The sequence below is a fragment of the Asterias amurensis genome, chromosome 4 (assembly GCF_032118995.1).
Source record: "Asterias amurensis chromosome 4, ASM3211899v1".
Taxonomy (NCBI): domain Eukaryota; kingdom Metazoa; phylum Echinodermata; class Asteroidea; order Forcipulatida; family Asteriidae; genus Asterias; species Asterias amurensis.
In genome coordinates, this window is record NC_092651.1 from 1,836,266 (window position 1) to 1,854,240 (window position 17,975).

At 38.3% G+C, this 17,975-nt stretch overlaps 1 protein-coding gene across 2 annotated transcripts in view; it reads left to right on the forward strand.

Moving 5' to 3' along the window:
• Positions 1-17,975, forward strand: part of LOC139935740 (sister chromatid cohesion protein PDS5 homolog A-B-like) — a 40,624-nt gene that overhangs the window by 9,002 nt on the left and 13,647 nt on the right. For both annotated transcript variants that reach the window (XM_071930296.1, XM_071930297.1), the window contains exons 5-19: positions 58-265; positions 2,143-2,283; positions 2,890-3,005; positions 3,606-3,700; positions 4,150-4,295; positions 4,644-4,795; positions 7,778-7,891; positions 9,054-9,181; positions 9,411-9,550; positions 10,872-11,090; positions 12,809-12,969; positions 13,231-13,357; positions 15,698-15,922; positions 16,994-17,133; positions 17,734-17,857. In XM_071930296.1, the coding sequence (XP_071786397.1) occupies positions 58-265; positions 2,143-2,283; positions 2,890-3,005; positions 3,606-3,700; positions 4,150-4,295; positions 4,644-4,795; positions 7,778-7,891; positions 9,054-9,181; positions 9,411-9,550; positions 10,872-11,090; positions 12,809-12,969; positions 13,231-13,357; positions 15,698-15,922; positions 16,994-17,133; positions 17,734-17,857 (2,236 nt within the window). The remainder of the gene's footprint in view (positions 1-57; positions 266-2,142; positions 2,284-2,889; positions 3,006-3,605; positions 3,701-4,149; positions 4,296-4,643; positions 4,796-7,777; positions 7,892-9,053; positions 9,182-9,410; positions 9,551-10,871; positions 11,091-12,808; positions 12,970-13,230; positions 13,358-15,697; positions 15,923-16,993; positions 17,134-17,733; positions 17,858-17,975) is intronic.

The window sequence follows — 17,975 nt, forward strand, 5'->3', positions numbered from 1 at the left end:
GGGTTGCCAGTTAGAAGTTGTAAACTAACAGTATAACATGTATTCTCGTTTTGCAAGTGAGTATCACTCGCCCAAGGTGCGTACCTTCATGTTGGACGTAATGTGTCCCCTCATCAGCGAGAATGACGCAGTGCCCCCTGACCTCCTTGAGGTCATTCTGGCAAATCTACTGGATTCCAAGAAGGCTGAGAATCCACATGCTTTCCAAATGGCCAAGGAGCTGGTCAAAAGGACAGCTACCAGTATTGAGCCATCTATACAAGCCGTGAGTATTACTACATGTAGATTGCAAGATTGTTATCTTTTAACAACAACATTTATTGCACACATGCTTTTAAATATTCTTGTACAAAAAAAAAACACATTTTTGAGTTCATGTATTCATATCATTAAAAGCTTTTGGTTGTTTGTAACTCATGCTCTTTCTTAATTCAATTCTGAATTCAAAATTATTAGAATAAAGACTCAAATTTACCAAAATGCCTGTATTAAAAGTGAACTAAATGTTCATGTGTGGTACGCATTCAGTTTGGGATTAATTGCATAAACAAATCTGTGTTTGTGCTTGGGCTTGTGCATATGAATGTCTGATTATACACGGATTTGGTGTATGTTTTATATTGAATATCATTATCCATTTTTTTTTCCATTTTTGTGTTGGTTATTTCTCATGACTTCTCGCATTAAATATGGCCACTTTTTTTCACTGTACTGCCTGCAATTGGATGCAATGATGCCGAATTTGCAGAGTTTTCCCCTGTTTAGGTAGCCTTGCTCAAGGCAGTCGAATTATTCACTCCGAAAAAAGACCGCTGCTGTATAAAAACCCACCCGTATTCACTGTGCGTAAAACCCACCCGTATTCACTGTGCGTAACATCGCACGACACGATGCCCCCGTACACTATCCGCATGCGGAGGCCGTCAGGCCGACAGCCTTGTAGGATCTGTGTTGAAGCCACTGACCTCATTACTATAATAAGCGAAGAGTTCCCACGGTCAGCTCATTACCATAATGCCCGCGAAAGACGAGACATGTTTACCTCACACACCACCACCACAGACGCATGATAGGGTCCAAAGGTCGTGATAAGGGAAGTGCGTGATTGGACGTCAAAATGAATAATTCATTTGCCTCGCATCCTGTGTTGTCTGATAGGTCTGACGAACGATATACATATTCATGAGCTGCATACTAGCATATCCTCGAGCCCCCCCAATTTCGTCCACTATTGGAATTTTTTCAATACAACACATTAAAACGGGAAGATACAGATCCGACAAGGCTGTCGGCCTGACGGCCTCCGCATGCGGTTAGTGGTGTACGAGTGCGATGACTTGTGTGAACAGTATTCGTGCGATGTGACAGTGTGTATACGTGTTGGTCATTCGGTGTGATCGCACACACCATGCACAGGGTATACGGCGGGTGGGTTTACAGCTGCGTCTTTTCGGAGCGAATAATGCGACTGCCTTGAGCAAGGCTACTGTTTAGGTTTCAAAGTGCATTTTAATTATTTCCTGCATTTAGTTGTTTACAATGCTTGCATTTTATATATAACATATGCATTTTCCTGTGAGCTCCAAATTCAATTTCTGTGTTTATTTGATGTGTTCTCTGTTTATGTTTGGATTTAAGTCCATGCAGCATGTGCAGTGCATTTGAATTAGGCTTGTCCCTGCATTTAATATCTCACAGTACTTGCATTGCATTATGATGTGTTTTTTATCTCTTTTACATTTCCATTTATAAATATATATTTTCTTGTTAACTCCAAATTTAAAGGTTGTTGTTGTAAATGCACTGTCTTTTAACTTTGTTTCAATGCTCAGTAACTGCATTTTAGTAGTCCATGATGATGTGTATTGATTCTAATGTAAAGTGCATTTTTAATTGCTACCATCTTTCATTGTTCTATTTGTTTGACATGACCATAACATCATTGAGTTTGAGTCATTTGTTTTGTTTAAGATAAAGATAAACCCTTTTGTGAACTATTGCATCAAAAAGAACAACAGTTCAAAAAAGGGTTTACATATACTTTTTGTCATAGTTTGTTTGCATTAGTAAAACAAATTAATGGAAAGAAACTATGACAAAATGTACATGTAATAACACAAATGCTCTGAACATTCGTTGTAGTTCTTCAACAATGTTTTGATCTTGGGGAAGACGACTGAGACGGAGTTAGCTAGCAATACCTATGAGCTCATCTATCAGCTCAACACCATATCCAGCACACTGCTGCTGTCAGTATTACCACAGCTAGAATTTAAACTCAAGGTAAGGGTCTTGAACTATTATTTTAGTAGTACACTATAATTTAAGTAGCATCCCAGGCGACACTAGCCTGGCGATATTGCCACTGTTGGCTATCAAACACCACTTTTCAACTTGCTCCATGGGATACTAAAAGCCAGTGTGCTACCTACATTATTGTACTAGCCACACGAGGCAAGTATTACAGGCAACTTGGAGGCAATTATTTGCAGTGCATTATACAAGACGACCAGTGTCTTACAATCCCCAAGAAAAATATGTGAACATTAAAATGTGACCACATTTCTTCTTGCCTCAATTTGCCTGGTTCCTATAGTTCGCGTTTCTTAACTATGCTGTTGGAAACACAGCATAGAGTCTTGCTGTGCCTGGAAAATGTCCCCCTTTATTTGACAAACTGCAGTTGCATGCCTAATACAGTAATAGCTCTGTATCATGGATTATACGTTTACAGCAAAAGTGTCGGACAAAATAATTTTGTTGCTTGGACTTTTTTCTACTTAGAATTTTACATTCCTGGTACAACAATTTCACATGTGATTGAAGAAATTTTTTGTTTAACTGGACTCTTAATTGACTTGCAATTCTCCTATAATTGTTTGCATATAGAGCAATGATGAGAGGGAACGGCTGGCTGTCACCAACCTTCTAGGGCAGATGTTCTCCAACAAAGACTCTGACCTTGCATCCCAGAACAAACCCCTGTGGAACTGCTTCCTTGGCAGGTAAGGGACAAGATACCAGATATATTGTATGGAGGTTTTTGTGTTTTTCTCCTTTTAAAAAACCTTTCTAAAAGACAGGTGATTGCAAGCGTGATGATCAAAACTATATGTAGGTATTCAAGTTGAACTAAATTTTCCAATTGTTAGTTTTCTTTTTGTAAAGGGATCATCCATTTGAAAAATTTGTTGTGTAATTTTAAGAGGGCACATACACAAAGACAGTGGCCTCTGTATGAAGAGAAGCCTAAAATATTTGTGGTAGTAGAACTCTAAAATTCTACTAAGACTATCCTCTTTTAATGTACCAATGACAGGTCTGACATTTTAAAAAAGTAAACTATTACCATTTTGGATTGCGGTGAGATGCTGTATGTGTTGTCCTCATTGGCATCTTTCCTATGCTGGGAAGGCTCATTAGACTGATCTTTTTTTCACAGTCAGAAACTAGAATAAATGTAAATGAGTAAAATGCAACAAACCCTCAGCATTGATAAATTCTGAGTTAACTGTCCTATCTCAAACTCTTAGCATAGGCCATGCTGCGTGATGATCGTAAACAACGCTGTTGAGTGACGTATTTTACATAACTGTCTTATTCAGGTTCAGTGACATCAGTGTAGGTATTCGGACAGCGTGTGTCCAGTTTGTGTCGGATTTCATCATACATCATTCCTACCTCCTCCATGATTTGATAGGTAAATATAACAACCAACAGTCTGTTTTAGAGCCTGTCCTTTTGTTTTCATTTCTGACTTTGAAGTAATGTTCCCGTTTTTTTTTGTTGCAGAGTAAAACTGAAGATGAGGGAAAGGTTACAGTTTTTGTACTGTGCATTTCACCTTTTTGCTTTGAAAGACTTCTCTTTGGTATTAAACAAACATGAACAATTTCCACCAGGCCTCTGTGTTCTACCATGTTTAGGGAATTGCCGGATCGAATTGCTACACAATTGCTAGACTGCTTTCTGAACATTTCCGAATGCTAAGTTTTTTTAATTTGCAGTTTGTTAGACCTCCCTTGTTCTTAGTAGAAGAGTTCTGCCTGTGTCACTGGTTAAAACTGATGATGAAATCAGTTGTGTCGTTCATGTACATGTACTGTTCATATCCATTTAATAGTGTTTTTGTTTGTCTTCTCAATTCAGAGAAGTTACGAGAGCGCGTCCATGATGTTGATGAAGGGGTGAGGCAAGAGGTGGTTGCAGCCATAGCTAAGGCTGCCAAGAAAGACATCACCAACATCAGCGATGAGATGCTGACACTTATCAAAGACCGCACTCTTGATAAAAAAGTAAGTCTTGGATTTATTCTTCTTCATTTCAAGGGTTTCGGCTAAATGTGCTTTTTGTTGAAGTAATTGGCAAAACTGTCAATGAATGTGTTTTTTTATTGCTAATTTTGTTAAACTCCATTGTCCACAATATTCTCAGTCAGGATATTCTTCCGACTGTAGTCTGAAAACTAATTTTGTTTGCCTTTGGGAAAATGTGATTAAAAAGGCTGAAAATCATTGAAAGCCTATTCCATTTGTACATGTACATGTAGGTCATCTCTTGTACACCCGTTTTCTAATCTTTGTTTCAGTGAAGTATTTGTAAGTTTTACTCAAAGAAATGTTTGCCGTTTTAATTTTTTTCAGTGGAAAATTCGCAAAGAAGCAGTGTTAGGCCTGGCACACATTTATAAGAAGTGGTTCAACAATGAACAGTTGGTGAGATCAGAATACAAACGAATCATCTGGATTAAAGATAAGGTTCTACATATGTACTACCAGTCCTGCATTGAGGACAGGTAAGCTATTTAAAATGTTATCGTGTTTGAACTGTGACTTAATTCCACTGATGACCGCTTCACACAAACTGGCTGTAACTATTACCAGAAGGAAATGCATAGAACTACTTAACATACAGCGTTAATTTTTATACTTGGTGATTAAAGTCCTTTTTTTTTTCCAATACAACAAATAAAAACCACCATGGCTAAATGGGAAGATGTAAACTCAGTCTTCAGTTGGCTTCTTGCCCACAGATAAGTAAGCCTTGATCGACAGAGAGTCGGTACTCTGGCTTTTGTGTCGACCAAACCCCAACAAAACTTGTCTCCAGATGCATTGACTCGCTGTCCTTATTACTTGTTGGCAAATGCGTCATCTAGAAACCTTTAGCGGAACATTTTAAAGACTTTATAGGTTATGAAGGTGGATTTTTGTTTAGTGTTTTTGTACAAGGCCAAGGCTCAACATCAAGTTGCTACATCAACGGTGATAGTAACAAGTCCTTTAAAATCTTGGTGCTTTGCAGGCCTCAACCTTTAGCTTCAGAGGGGCAAGGCCACTTGGCCTCAAAAGCTCTCAAAAAGAAAGGGGCACCAAGGCCAACTGAAAGGGCACCAAGGCCATTTTCAAATGTTGATGGTTATGTTAAAATACTTTCCACTGATTTCAAGATGGTGGTCAACTTTCCAACCCATATTTATTTCATTGTCGCTGACATTGAATAAAAGTTAAAAAATATTTGTCTCTGAATTATTTACAGTTTTTTTGCAACACTCGAATTGCAAACAATTACCCCAGTAATTAACTTACCCCCTAACCCTTATTCATCGACTTAATTAAACTCCCTTCTGGTCATCTGAAAACAAATCATTGGTCCAGAACAAAGAATTGTTGAAAAAATCATACAGACAAAATATTAAGAAAAATAATTCCCTGCGTGCTAATCTGAAGAAAAAAGATCAATTAGTCTCTGGCTCACCACTACCCCAGCTCTGCGAGACAAACGAGCCCAACCCACCCCACGCCAACAACCCCCATCATACACCAACAACCCGGAGGCTCAGCTAAATCCGATGATTGGGAAAAATATTTATTTCTTTTTTTTCCCTTCTTTTTTTATATAAATATGATTAAGAAAATTAAAAACGAACCCCCAACCCCTTGGCACAAAAAAATTGGCCTAGCATTTAGCTAAACTTGTAAGTTGTATTTTGCATGCTGGCGTTTATGCCATGCTAGACTGCGCTAAATAATTACTATAAAAAAAGTAAACAAACGCACCTAATTAAAAAATGCTTCTAAAGTTGGCACTTTGCTACCACTCTAGCCCTTTCGCTTCCCTGCTTATTTTTGCATCTTTTGTGGGATGGCATGCTGATAATCAATAATTAACTTGATGGAGTATGATGATTGCCAAATTAGGGCTCTGCCGTTTGACGTTTTACAATTCCACGCTTGTTGTGTGTACACAAACATGTGTTTGGCAATGAAAAACAAAGTCGCAAGGCAGGCAGATCACTGGTAGTGGTCGGTCACAAACATTAATCCAGTACAAGCCTTGGACACCAGCGAAATAGCCAGGGGAAAAACATAGACTGTATCCAGCCCCCGGCCGCGCGCCTCCCCCGCCCCATCCGCTACAAATACAGATCTCAATGGACAAAATCAGTGCGAAAATGCGTAATTTAATGTAGGGACTTGCAGCGAGTTTATACATTGGAGTAGTCTGGTGCTGCGTTTTTAGTAGAAAAACAAAGTCGCAAGGCAGGCAGATCACTGGTAGTGGTGGGTCACAAACATTAATCCAGTACAAGCCTTGGACACCAGCGAAATAGCCAGGGGAAAAACATAGACTGTATCCAGCCCCCGGCCGCGCGCCTCCCCTGCCCCATCCACTACAAATACAGATCTCAATGGACAAAATCAGTGCGAAAATGCGTAATTTAATGTAGGGACTTGCAGCGAGTTTATACATTGGAGTAGTCTGGTGCTGCGTTTTTAGTAGTAAACAGCTCAACTACGTTTGATATGGTTACCATGCCACATTCTCGACATATTTTTTATTGCACAGAAGCAGCATTGTGAAAAACTTGTGTGCGGGATCGTACGTTCCGAATTTTACCTCCATAAAAATTAAATGGGTCACAATGTTAACATTAAATAACTTTTTCGAATAAATAATGTTATGGAATCAATGGAAAAGGGCACGACGGCCAAGTGGCCGTAAGGTACGTGATTTTTAAAAGGGCTTCACTGCAATTGGCTGGGGCATCGCGGCAATGGCCGCTGGTGGCCGCTGTAGAGGTCGAGGCCTGGCTTTGTGAAATCAAGCCCTGGTTTACAACCAGTGTTCTAGCCAGAAAGAAATTATAGGGTAGGGGTACTAAAGAAATGTTGTCATTTATGTGCGCGTAGCGCAATGTCATTACGGTGTGGGGTCCGGTTCCCGCTTTAGGGCCCAGGGAAAATGTTTATGTAGATGCTCTCTGGTGCAATCAAAGGCGAATTCACAGACATTTTTTTTACCCAATAAATTCATCTGAAAGATTTAAAAGTAAACCAAATAATGCAGTAAAAGTTTGTTCACAAAATATTGTTGGGCCCTTGTGATACTCCTGATACCATTTTTGGTTTAAAGACTTTAAGCAACATTTAAATGAAGATGTTAAGACTAATTTCCAATCTGTTGTCCATTCGGTCTAGAATTATTTGGTCATGAAGCTGATATTTTGTTTATTTTTTATTTATTTCAAACAAGTAAATAAATTTATTAATGTAAAATAATAAACACAAGTGTGTGCAACCAATCACCATATCAAGACTTATTTACCATAGTAATTATCGTTAGAACTTTTTGATAGCGTGTCGGCCTGTCACGCTATTTAATGCCTTGCTAGAACGCTGTTTACAACTTAGGTGAAAAATTAACTTTTGTTGAATAGGAGTTTCACATGGAATCATTCCATTCTATTTAGGATTTTTATTTTTGTTATTTCTAGGCTGCTTGTGGAGAGAATCTTCACCAGTACACTAGTACCTTACACCCTGGAGGTGAAGCCACGTATGCAGAGATTGCTCCAACTCTTTGCTACTGTGGACCGCTTTGCCGTCAAGTAAGCTTTCTCTCTCCAATCAAACATCAATCTCTAGATCTATGCATGGCCATGCTAGATTCAGTATTTAACTTTGTTACCCAACTTTTTTGAAACCAGCAACCCCAAATTGACAAAGTTAGCCAATCAAATATATTTTGGCACAAAAATCCAGTTGATATGTTCAGTAGTGCACAATTGAAGCAATAGCCTTTGCCAAATTTTTGGCTCATTAGAACTCTAGGATATGATACCTGAAGGTGGAATGTCGTCACGATCATGGCAAGCCTGTGGCTGTACATGGAATTCCGAACTCTAAACCAGTTCCTGCTTATACCTGCTGGCCATCACATCTAGTGCTGGGCGAATAGTGAAATTTTGTTATTCGGATACCGCTGGCTAACTATCCGAAATTAACCGGATATTCGAATAGTTTTTTTCGCCGCTAGAGGGCGCTATTCGTTTGTGAATGAGATCTTCTGGGCGGATTGATATTAGTTTTAGACAGTGTCACTCGGTTCATTCATAAAAATAACCGGATCTAATTTAAAGATGGCGATTTGCTTTTTCTTTGATCGTGGATGACTCTACGTGAAGGAAAACTTTTGTAATCTTTGAACAAATTACGTCAGAAATGTCATTGTTTTAACTCTTCAAAGAGGTAAGCATAGTTAAATACTTAATTTATGCTGTTTTATGCTGTCTTAATAGAAGTTTCATTAGGATTCAGACAAAACATTCATGTCAGTTGTCGCCCGACGTCCGCGGATATTCGGATATTAAAGACTATCCGGTTACTTGGTTGTAATTACAGAACTATCCGGTTTATAAATAGCTATTCGCGCCCTATGCGGATATCCGGTTAAGAAAAAAAAGGCATTCGCGGTTACGGATAGGAAAACCTATTCGCCATTAACCGGATATTCGAATAATTCGCCCAGGCCTAATCACATCATTATATTATAATAAAAGCACCGATTGTTATGTGACGACCAGTGTAACTGGGTTAGAAATAATTAATATCAATTTTCAATCCCCTTTTAAGGTTTGATCTCCAAGCAAAGAGAAGGCCAGTATCTTTTTTTTGTTGGGGGAGCTATTCATCTTTATACAGGTTTATACAGTTCTGTCAGTTTAGAATGTATTTTTTTTTACTGACACATTGCCGTCTATTCATATACAGGGCCCTGATTGAGATGATGAAATGTCAGCACACCGTTCGTGTTCAAGTCCGAGAACTGATGGAATGCTTTAAGAAAGGAAAAGATGAGAAAGTCAAATTAATTGATCCCAAGCTTGTTGCCATCTCAAGTAAGTCTTACTTACTAACCTTATTGATATAATTCTTTTCTAGTTTGAATCATGTCTTTGTGGAAAAGTTGCAGTCTTGTGCTACAAATCTTTACCTGAGCGATATCTGTACTATTGGCTGTCCATCCTCCTGGGCCTAATTTCTTTTAGATTGGGATATTTGTAGCTTTGTTTCAGATTTTTTAGTTAACTTTTTTACCACTATTGATTGTGTTTGATTTCCTATTAGAGCATCTACCCGAACCAGCCAAAGCTGTTGATCATCTCAAGAAACTGGCATTAATGCTTGAGGAAGATCTTAAGGTCAGATCTGCGCTGGAGAAGCTTGTTGACCCCAAGGTCACCTGTAAAAGAGCGCTACAGTCTGTTGTAAGTACATGAAGTAACACTTCATGCTTTTTAATTTAATTCAAGAGACATTGGGGAATTACCTGTTTCTTTTTTAAGCTTCTCATATTTTTCTGGTTAAAACAAAAATTTATTTAGTTTATACAGTCATTTTTAATGTTTTTTTTATATATAAATTAAAAGTCATGTTTTGTTTTTCCTCCTTGCTGTAAAACGGTTTTCAGCTTGCGATTGAGCCATTGTTGTCCAAAGTTGTCTAAAGGGCACTTTAAATTTTCAAAAATCTTCAAGAGTAAGCTTGGGTGATATTGCTTTTATTGTCCCACGATGTATCGTCAAAAAAGTATCGCGATATTCGATTATATCGCGATTCATATTTGAAGTCTAAAATTCTGACATCTTACGACGCCCAATTTAAATACTTTAAACTACTTTCAAATTGAGGTGTGGATCTTTGGGGTGTACTGTCTACCCATGGTGTGAAAACATGGGCTTTTCAGTTACACCATAGAGCTGAATACATCTATGAGTTACATACACATAAAGTGTCTATTAAAGTGTTTACTGCGCATGACTGTTCTTACATGTGTGCATATTTAGCTAGATCCCTCCCATTTCATTCTAGCTAACCAATAAGCATCCATAACAGTACTGATGGGTTGTGGTTTGTGTAATATGATCCCAATTGTGTGCATTTCGCGGCACACACACCATGCACACAGGGGAGGTAAATGATACATTGTGTTACCTCTGTAGTGTCTGCGGGAGACCGCCTGGGCGCTAAAGTCTTTTATATTTTATTTTGTCCAAGAAACCCTGTCATTTTGGGATCAATTGGGGAATCTTCCGGTTGGTTTTGCGACTTAATATTTTTTGATACAGCCCTGTGTGTTTGCAAGACAGGGTATCACAACATATCTTTTATTGTATATTTGCTGGTTTTTGATGTTTGAATGTGTTTTTATATTGAAAACCTAAACATAATTCAGCCTTTTGGCTGCTCCTTTTGATTTTTATTAAACCAATAATAATAATCACGATTTTCAATTTATATCGAGATATCGCCCAAGCTTATTCACGATGTATCGTCATATCGGCGATATTTACCCAACGATATACATGTATTGCCAGTCAAAATTTTCCATATCGTCCAGGGTTTTTGGAAGGTAGAAAATCGTTTGGGACTACTACTTGAGCTAAATAAGATCGTTCATTATTAACTTCACTACTGTGGAGCAAGTTCTTAATTGGTCTTATTGTTTTGACTAGCCGTCACTACAGAAGATTGGTGATGTTCTATTTTGTTTGCAACTGATTTATAAACCACATCCTTGTTTTGAAGGGTGAGGTCATGAAGAAGTTTGGCACGACAGGCACACAGAAGACGCCTACATATGATACCCTGAAGACCCTAATGGAGAGAATCTCCCCGTTGGTGGTAGATGCCAACGCAGTCAAGGAGCTAGTCACTATTGTCTATGACCATGTGGAGGGCATAGCAGATGACTTTGAAGACAGGGCTGAGGAGCAGACTGAAGTCAGGGGCCTTAAATTACTACAGGTCAGTGTACTGTGTGCAAGTCTTGCAGTTATCTATATACTTGTTTGTGTAATTCTTGGATCACTTTATGTGTGCAGCATGTGTGCTTAGTCTGATATCTAATAATAATAAAAGTAATAGAAATGACAATTTACACAGCTTCCATCCATGCAACAGATAAAAACAACATTCATAAATACCCCAGACAGTTTCTCTACTCCTATTGGTGGAGAGCGCGTCACGTGGGTGTGCACAAACCTTTTGTTAATGCACACTGGAGCTCTGTTTATCCACACTGAGCTGGCTTCCGCGTGTCGGGCGCGCAAGATTATCACAAGGAACGCGCGAATCAAAGCTATCAGCGCGTAATCTAAGCGTGCGCGCCTACACACAACCCACGTGCCTTGAACAGATTCTTCACAAAGTTTTGGAAAAAAATATTTCAAACCTCAAATTTTCAATTGTTAAAGTGTCTATAACTGTATTTGTTTCACAACCTTATTTTGTTTTTTAACAAAAGGGCATTTATGCATGGGAATAAAAGAGTAGTGACTCGTTCTTCAACGTCCATTTAAAACCTTGCAGGGTCGTTGCCGTGCGATAAAGGCCCTCGCCTTCGGCTTTTTATCACATGGCCGCCAACCCTGCCGGCTTTAAACGTACGTTGAAGAACTCGTCGCTACCCTTTTATTCCCTTATTAAAATCCAAACAGTTGTAAAACCTTAAAGAAAATACAGTTAAAATGTAATTATAAACAGTACCTGAACCATAACAAATCAATCAAGTAAAAACAGTAAGGATTAACAGAACTAACAGACTAAAAGCAGTTTTGGGTAGAACTTCCAGAACTGTGTAATCTTCCCAAGTAAAACAAATATACAATCATTTAAATTTTCTTTTAAACTTTGTTTATTAAAGTAGCAAGTAAGGTTTGCATAGAATCATGTGGCATATCATGGTCAAGTGGTTAATCGCACTGGAAGAAAGTTGTGATAATTCTGATCACCAAAGTGAGGTTCAAGTTATTGTTCTCATTGCTTCGTCTTTTGGATGGGTTGTAAAGCCGTACATAGATGCTGTGTGCCATGTAATGCATAAAAATAACCCAATACCCGGTGTTGCTAGTGTGGTTGGCTGCAGATTGTGCCACATTATGTTATTAACCATTACATGGTTCTTTGTAAATAAATGGGTCATATATTTAAGCATAGCTGTGCATGCCTTACAGTGCCTTAATGATAAAAAATAACAAGTGCTTTGAGACCCCCTCAGATGTTTTCCCACCTTACGTCTCAATTCCTTATTACCTAAGCTGTAGACTTCATTTGATAGTCTGGAGTAAAATAATAATTTAACCAGTTTTTATTTAGCGCTTTTTACATCCAAAGGGTGTCTCAAATCGCTTCCAACATCATAACCAATGGTCACTGGGCCATTTAATTAACTCTTTAACGATTTCAGCTCCCTATGGAGTATAAAGCCTGTGCAACAAATATGCGCTACAAAGCTTAATCAGTCACAAGAACCATCTCTGGTCTCACAGGTACTCATTTACCCCTGGATGGAGAGAAGCAATTACAGGTAAGTGTCTTGCTCAAGGACACAAGTGTCACGACCCGGACTCGAACCCACACTCTGCTGTACAGATTCACCAGAGCTCTTATCTGCTCGGCCACGACACCCTATAGTAATAGTTGTATAGTCTTACAATCAAACCTAATTACTATTTGTATTGCAGATTCTGTCCATGGTGTTTCCCAATGCCTATAGGAGCGAGGGTTGCTTCAGCCAGCTCATATCCATGCTGAAACACGACGACGACACCGTGTCTGATGTTGCACTCCAGATCTTCATCAACACTGGAGAGAATCTGGACAAAGAATTCTCAAACATTTCATCGTAAGTTTGTTCAAGTTCAATGTGAGATTTTAAAATCCATTATGATGATCCTGTGTAATAAGGACACCCCTGCTCCATCCTACATTCTAGACTGTTTTAAAAAGGAAATCAATTCCTACCTTCAGCTCACCTGAGTTCTTTTAACATTAAACAGTTGTTCTTTGAGCCTTGTTTGGGGCAACTTGCATTTTTTTAATTTTTTTTATATTTTATATTATACTTTTGATCACCTTACATGTTTTTTTTGCGCTTATTATACAGGTGCCTCTTACCCATCTTGTTAAGCAAAGCTAAGACGGGGACTCCTTCCCAAGCCAAACATGCCGTCCGTTGCATTAATGCTGTCTTAAACAAGAACAAAGTAGCTGTGTTCCAGCAGCTGTATGACGTGAGTAGCCAAGAATGTACTTCTATTTTGGGTTATCGTTTTCATTTTATGCTTTGATTTTGAATGATGTTTTGGTTAATGTAAGACTTTGCATCACATTTGGGTTGAACACGGACAAATTGATTGGAGTGGGATTTGAACCTGCAGGATTTTGCAGTCCTATAATGGAGGTCTCCCTAACTTTTGTTCAGGAGCCATTCAATCGGTAACTGCAATATTTGTAACCAGGAATCACTTCCAAGTTTACAATACAATGTTGGTAGTGTAAGGAGAGGGTCACCGTAAGGGGAAGCTACTTTGTATAACTATGAACTTTTGGGGTTCTGATCTGGGTTTAAATTCGTGGGAGTTGTTTGCTTCAGGAAGCTGTGCTTACAGCTGGTACTTTACAGGGCTGTTACATAAACATTGCGTAAGTGGACTTACACAGTTGCGTAAAGAATCGTGAAATCGGCCGCATGTATTATCCTTTTGTGTTTATGATCCTTTGTTAAAACCATCCCTTCATTTCTTGCACCAGTCATGCACTAGTCATTTTTTTTTTTAGTTTGGAACCAGAGACGAGTGAGAACTACATGTTTTTTGTACTCCCAAGTTTGTTGGTCTTAATAAGGGCACTGTAAACGTGCAATCCCTTGTAATTTGGCCTTGATTACATGTATGCTCAACACCATTGTTCTAGCCCTGGACGATATCGAAAATTTTGACTGGCGATATATCGTCAGGTAAATATCGCCGATATGACGATATATCGTGAAGATTTTTGAAAATTGAAAGTACCCATCAGAAGGGGACAACAATGGCTCAATCGCACACTAAAAACTGTTTTACCGCAAGGACGAAGACAAGACAAACAAAACATGACTATTGTGTGTAAAACAAAAAAAAAAATAAAAAAATAAAAAAATGGACTGCGTAAATTACATAAATTTTATTCAAACCGCCTTGATGAAAACTACTGAATTAACATTACATCCATATTCAATGAAACAGAAAACGTAATATTTTTTTGTTTTACATCACTGGCTCTTAAGCAATTTTCCAAATCATATTTGTACCTCAATCGATTGGAGTGTTGCGATCTCTAAAAACCCATGGAGGAAAAACCTGGTGCCGCTATTTTTGATCAAATGCGTTCACAATCATCACTATAGCTGTGCATTGATATTCACAGTCGATTCGCTTGTGTTGGTCAACTCACCGTCAACACGACCGATGCTATTTTATATAGCTGTATGGCCAAAACAGTTCCAAATGCAGGAAAGCGCCCTCTGTTGTCCATGATGTACAATACAAGCTATGTGAAGAAGCAAGATGGCGGCCGACGGCTTTTGCCGCCTCAAGATAATCATTTCACGATAAAAAAAACCCCTCAATTTATTACCGAAATGTAACCAAAACTAGTAAAAATTCTCTTTTGGTTGATACTTTACATTTCTGTGACTCTTTTGTGGATTTTAAATATATTACTGGAGGTTTTGATGGTGAGTTTACAGCACCTAGCGAGTTGACATTGAGTTGACGGCAAGTAGTTTTCAGTGCGTCCGACATCTTCTGACGACAACGTGTTGATTTCTGGTCAAGGGAATTTCCCCTACAGCTTTGCACCCACTTGTGGGCACGGAAACACTCGGTTCATTCATCCCCTAATAATAACTTGTAAGAATAACCGTGGGATCGAGGTGATGGATACTGCTACGTGGTGTTTCTGGCCTAGGGAAATTCCCCTACAGCTTTGCACCCACGCTTGGCCACGGCAGCACTCAGTTCATGCATCCCCTAATAATAAAGTACCATAATAACAGTGGGATCGAGGTGATAGATACTGCTCCGGGTATTCACACAGCACATAAACGGTTCAAGAACGTTGGTCATGCTTCAGCGCTGCAAAGAGAGACCACCATGTCTAGATATGATGATGTTTACAAGGTATGCGTTCATTCACAACTTTCATTCGAAGTCGTAAAAGACGGCATCAGCCCTAACAAATCTTATTTACCTGTGAGATTGTAAGAAATCCGTAGGAAAATACTTGATATTTTGAAAGATATCGTCTATGAAAAAAAATATCGTTTTGAGACGATATTTGGATAAATTCAAAACCAACATCGATATTGGCGATATTGTTTTCAATATCGTATCGTGACGATATTATCGTCATATCGTCCAGGCCTACATTGTTCTAAAGTTTTATTGAATGTATCTAACTCAGGCAAGTTCACTGTTGCCAATTTGGGGTTTAATTTGGTTAATCCAGAACCAATTATGCACTTCACCCCAAAAAATATATTTTTCTGGGAAGTTTTAACCCGGATATGTTTTGATCGACTCTTAATTCAGAGCCTGCACAAATGCTTAAATTTGGACCATGAGCACCATCTGACTGCCTTGACAGCTGTTGGGGAACTGGCTAAGCTGGTCCCAGAGCAGTTCTGTCTGAGTATGAAGCCAATGATAGCCAGCTGTATCGTGAAGGGACTCCTGATGCAAGACCAGACTGAAGGGACACCGACTAAGGGCATCTGGTGCCATGACAACCAAGTTGCAGAAGAAACGCTGGCTAAGGTATGGGTTAGGATTGCCAATAAACGACAGTCAATGACTGGTCAACTTTGCTTATCAAAATGTGTCATTTGTATTGGTGAAGACTTTTGTGCTGTTTTTCAGGCTTGTGATTTCCCTGATTTTTCATGAATTTTCCTTGTCTCAAAATTCCTTGAATATATATTTATGTGCTGTGCATTTATAATGATCATTGTATATTATGTACAAGTAAACTATATTCTCCAATTGCATTCTAATGATTCTGAAAATTGCATACAATTTTAGCTTAAAACTATTTCATTGATTTTCCACCTTCTATCATTCCACATTCTATATTGGATATTTTAAATTCACTGTTTAAAACTAAGTCATCATTGTGGATATGCATGTTTTATCTCATCTAATAATTAATGTTTGTATAATTTTGAATTTTGAATCTCTTCCGCAAAACTAATGCAATGTTTCTTGATGAATGATCATAATTTGTTGTTGATTTTGTCCTTTGCATCTATTTTTGTATTTTGATTATCTTGAACTTATGTACAATTGTCAACATTATAATTTTGCAAATCTCTTCCATTACTGTTATTGTGCCAGTCCGATGTACCTGGCTTCGCTTAACATGACAAATTGATGATTGTTTATATTATAAATCAACCTGTTTGATTTTGAAATGTTGATAAGACTGATTTAATGATTGCTTCATGTTTTAGTATCTTATTTTTAACTTTGTGACATATGTTTAAACATTTCTCTGAACAAATTCTTTGCTTTCCTACATTCTTTAATCATTTATTTGTTTCATTCATCAGCAATGATAATTGATATACCCAAACTTGTTTTTTGGTGATGTATTATTTTGTCAATTTTGATTTGGTTATTCTGTTTGCCCATCTGATTTTAACATGTTATGGAGATGACCTTAACTATTATCTTTTATGTCAAACGAATGCATACTATTTTTTGTGGATGTTTAAGGCAATTTAATGCAATCCATTTGTGGCCTCTTTGGTCTCAACAGGGTTGACTTTAATGTGAACATCACTAACTCTTGTTTGTTAATGGGCGATGTCCTTAATGCCATTTATGTAGATCCGAGCGATGAAGTTGCTGGTTCAATGGTTAGAGGGACTACGTAACACCCAAGACACCTCACCCTGTGTCTCTACCATCCGTCTACTCATGACTATGATTAAGAATGAAGGTGACTTGATGGAGAGAAAGGCTATCAGGTAACTCACTCATTCTTCTTACTCCCCACCCCTTTTTTCTTCACAATAACCCATCCATGACCCATCCTTTCTCAAAAACTTAGAGTCACTGCTGTGTTTCTGGCATGGTGTGGTAGCAGTTTGCACCGCAGGGCTGAAATGTTACACTGGACCGCAGTCCCAAGTCTTATGGCTAGCTCAACATAATTGAAAGACATTTAACAGACTCAAACTTTTTGAACATCATTTGGTTTATATTAAAAATATTTCAAAGTTAGGTATTTCTCTTATAATTGAAAACCACAAGACCATTGGACTTTTCTGGTTATGAGTTTACTCTCCTGATTCTTCAAGAACTAGCCTGTGGTTCAGTGTAAATCTTGAGCCGTTATAGTGTTTTTGATTGCAGATCTATAACCATTATGTTGATTTGCCAATAAGTTCTACCAATCATGTTGTAGTTTTGCGTTACGGTTTAAAATGTCTCCATTTTATTTGCCTGTGACCTGCTATGATGGAAACATTTTATGCCAAACACACACAGCAGAAAGGTGTTTGCATTTTATGCCTTTCTTCGAAGCACCCAATGAAATGTTCTTTATTTGTATACTCTTTTTGCAGTAAAGCCGATATGTCTCGTTTGAGGCTAGCTGCTGGCTGTGCCATGTTGAAGCTGGCCCAGGTACCTGCCTACAATGATCTTATATCTATGGAACAATTCCAGATGCTTGCACTCATGATCAATGTAAGTAAACATGTACTACACTCGGATAATACAGTTGGTGACATTTTCAGTAGCATTCAGCTTTGAACATGACCTATATCTTATATTGTTTGGTTTTTGCCCTTTCACCGATGAGTAT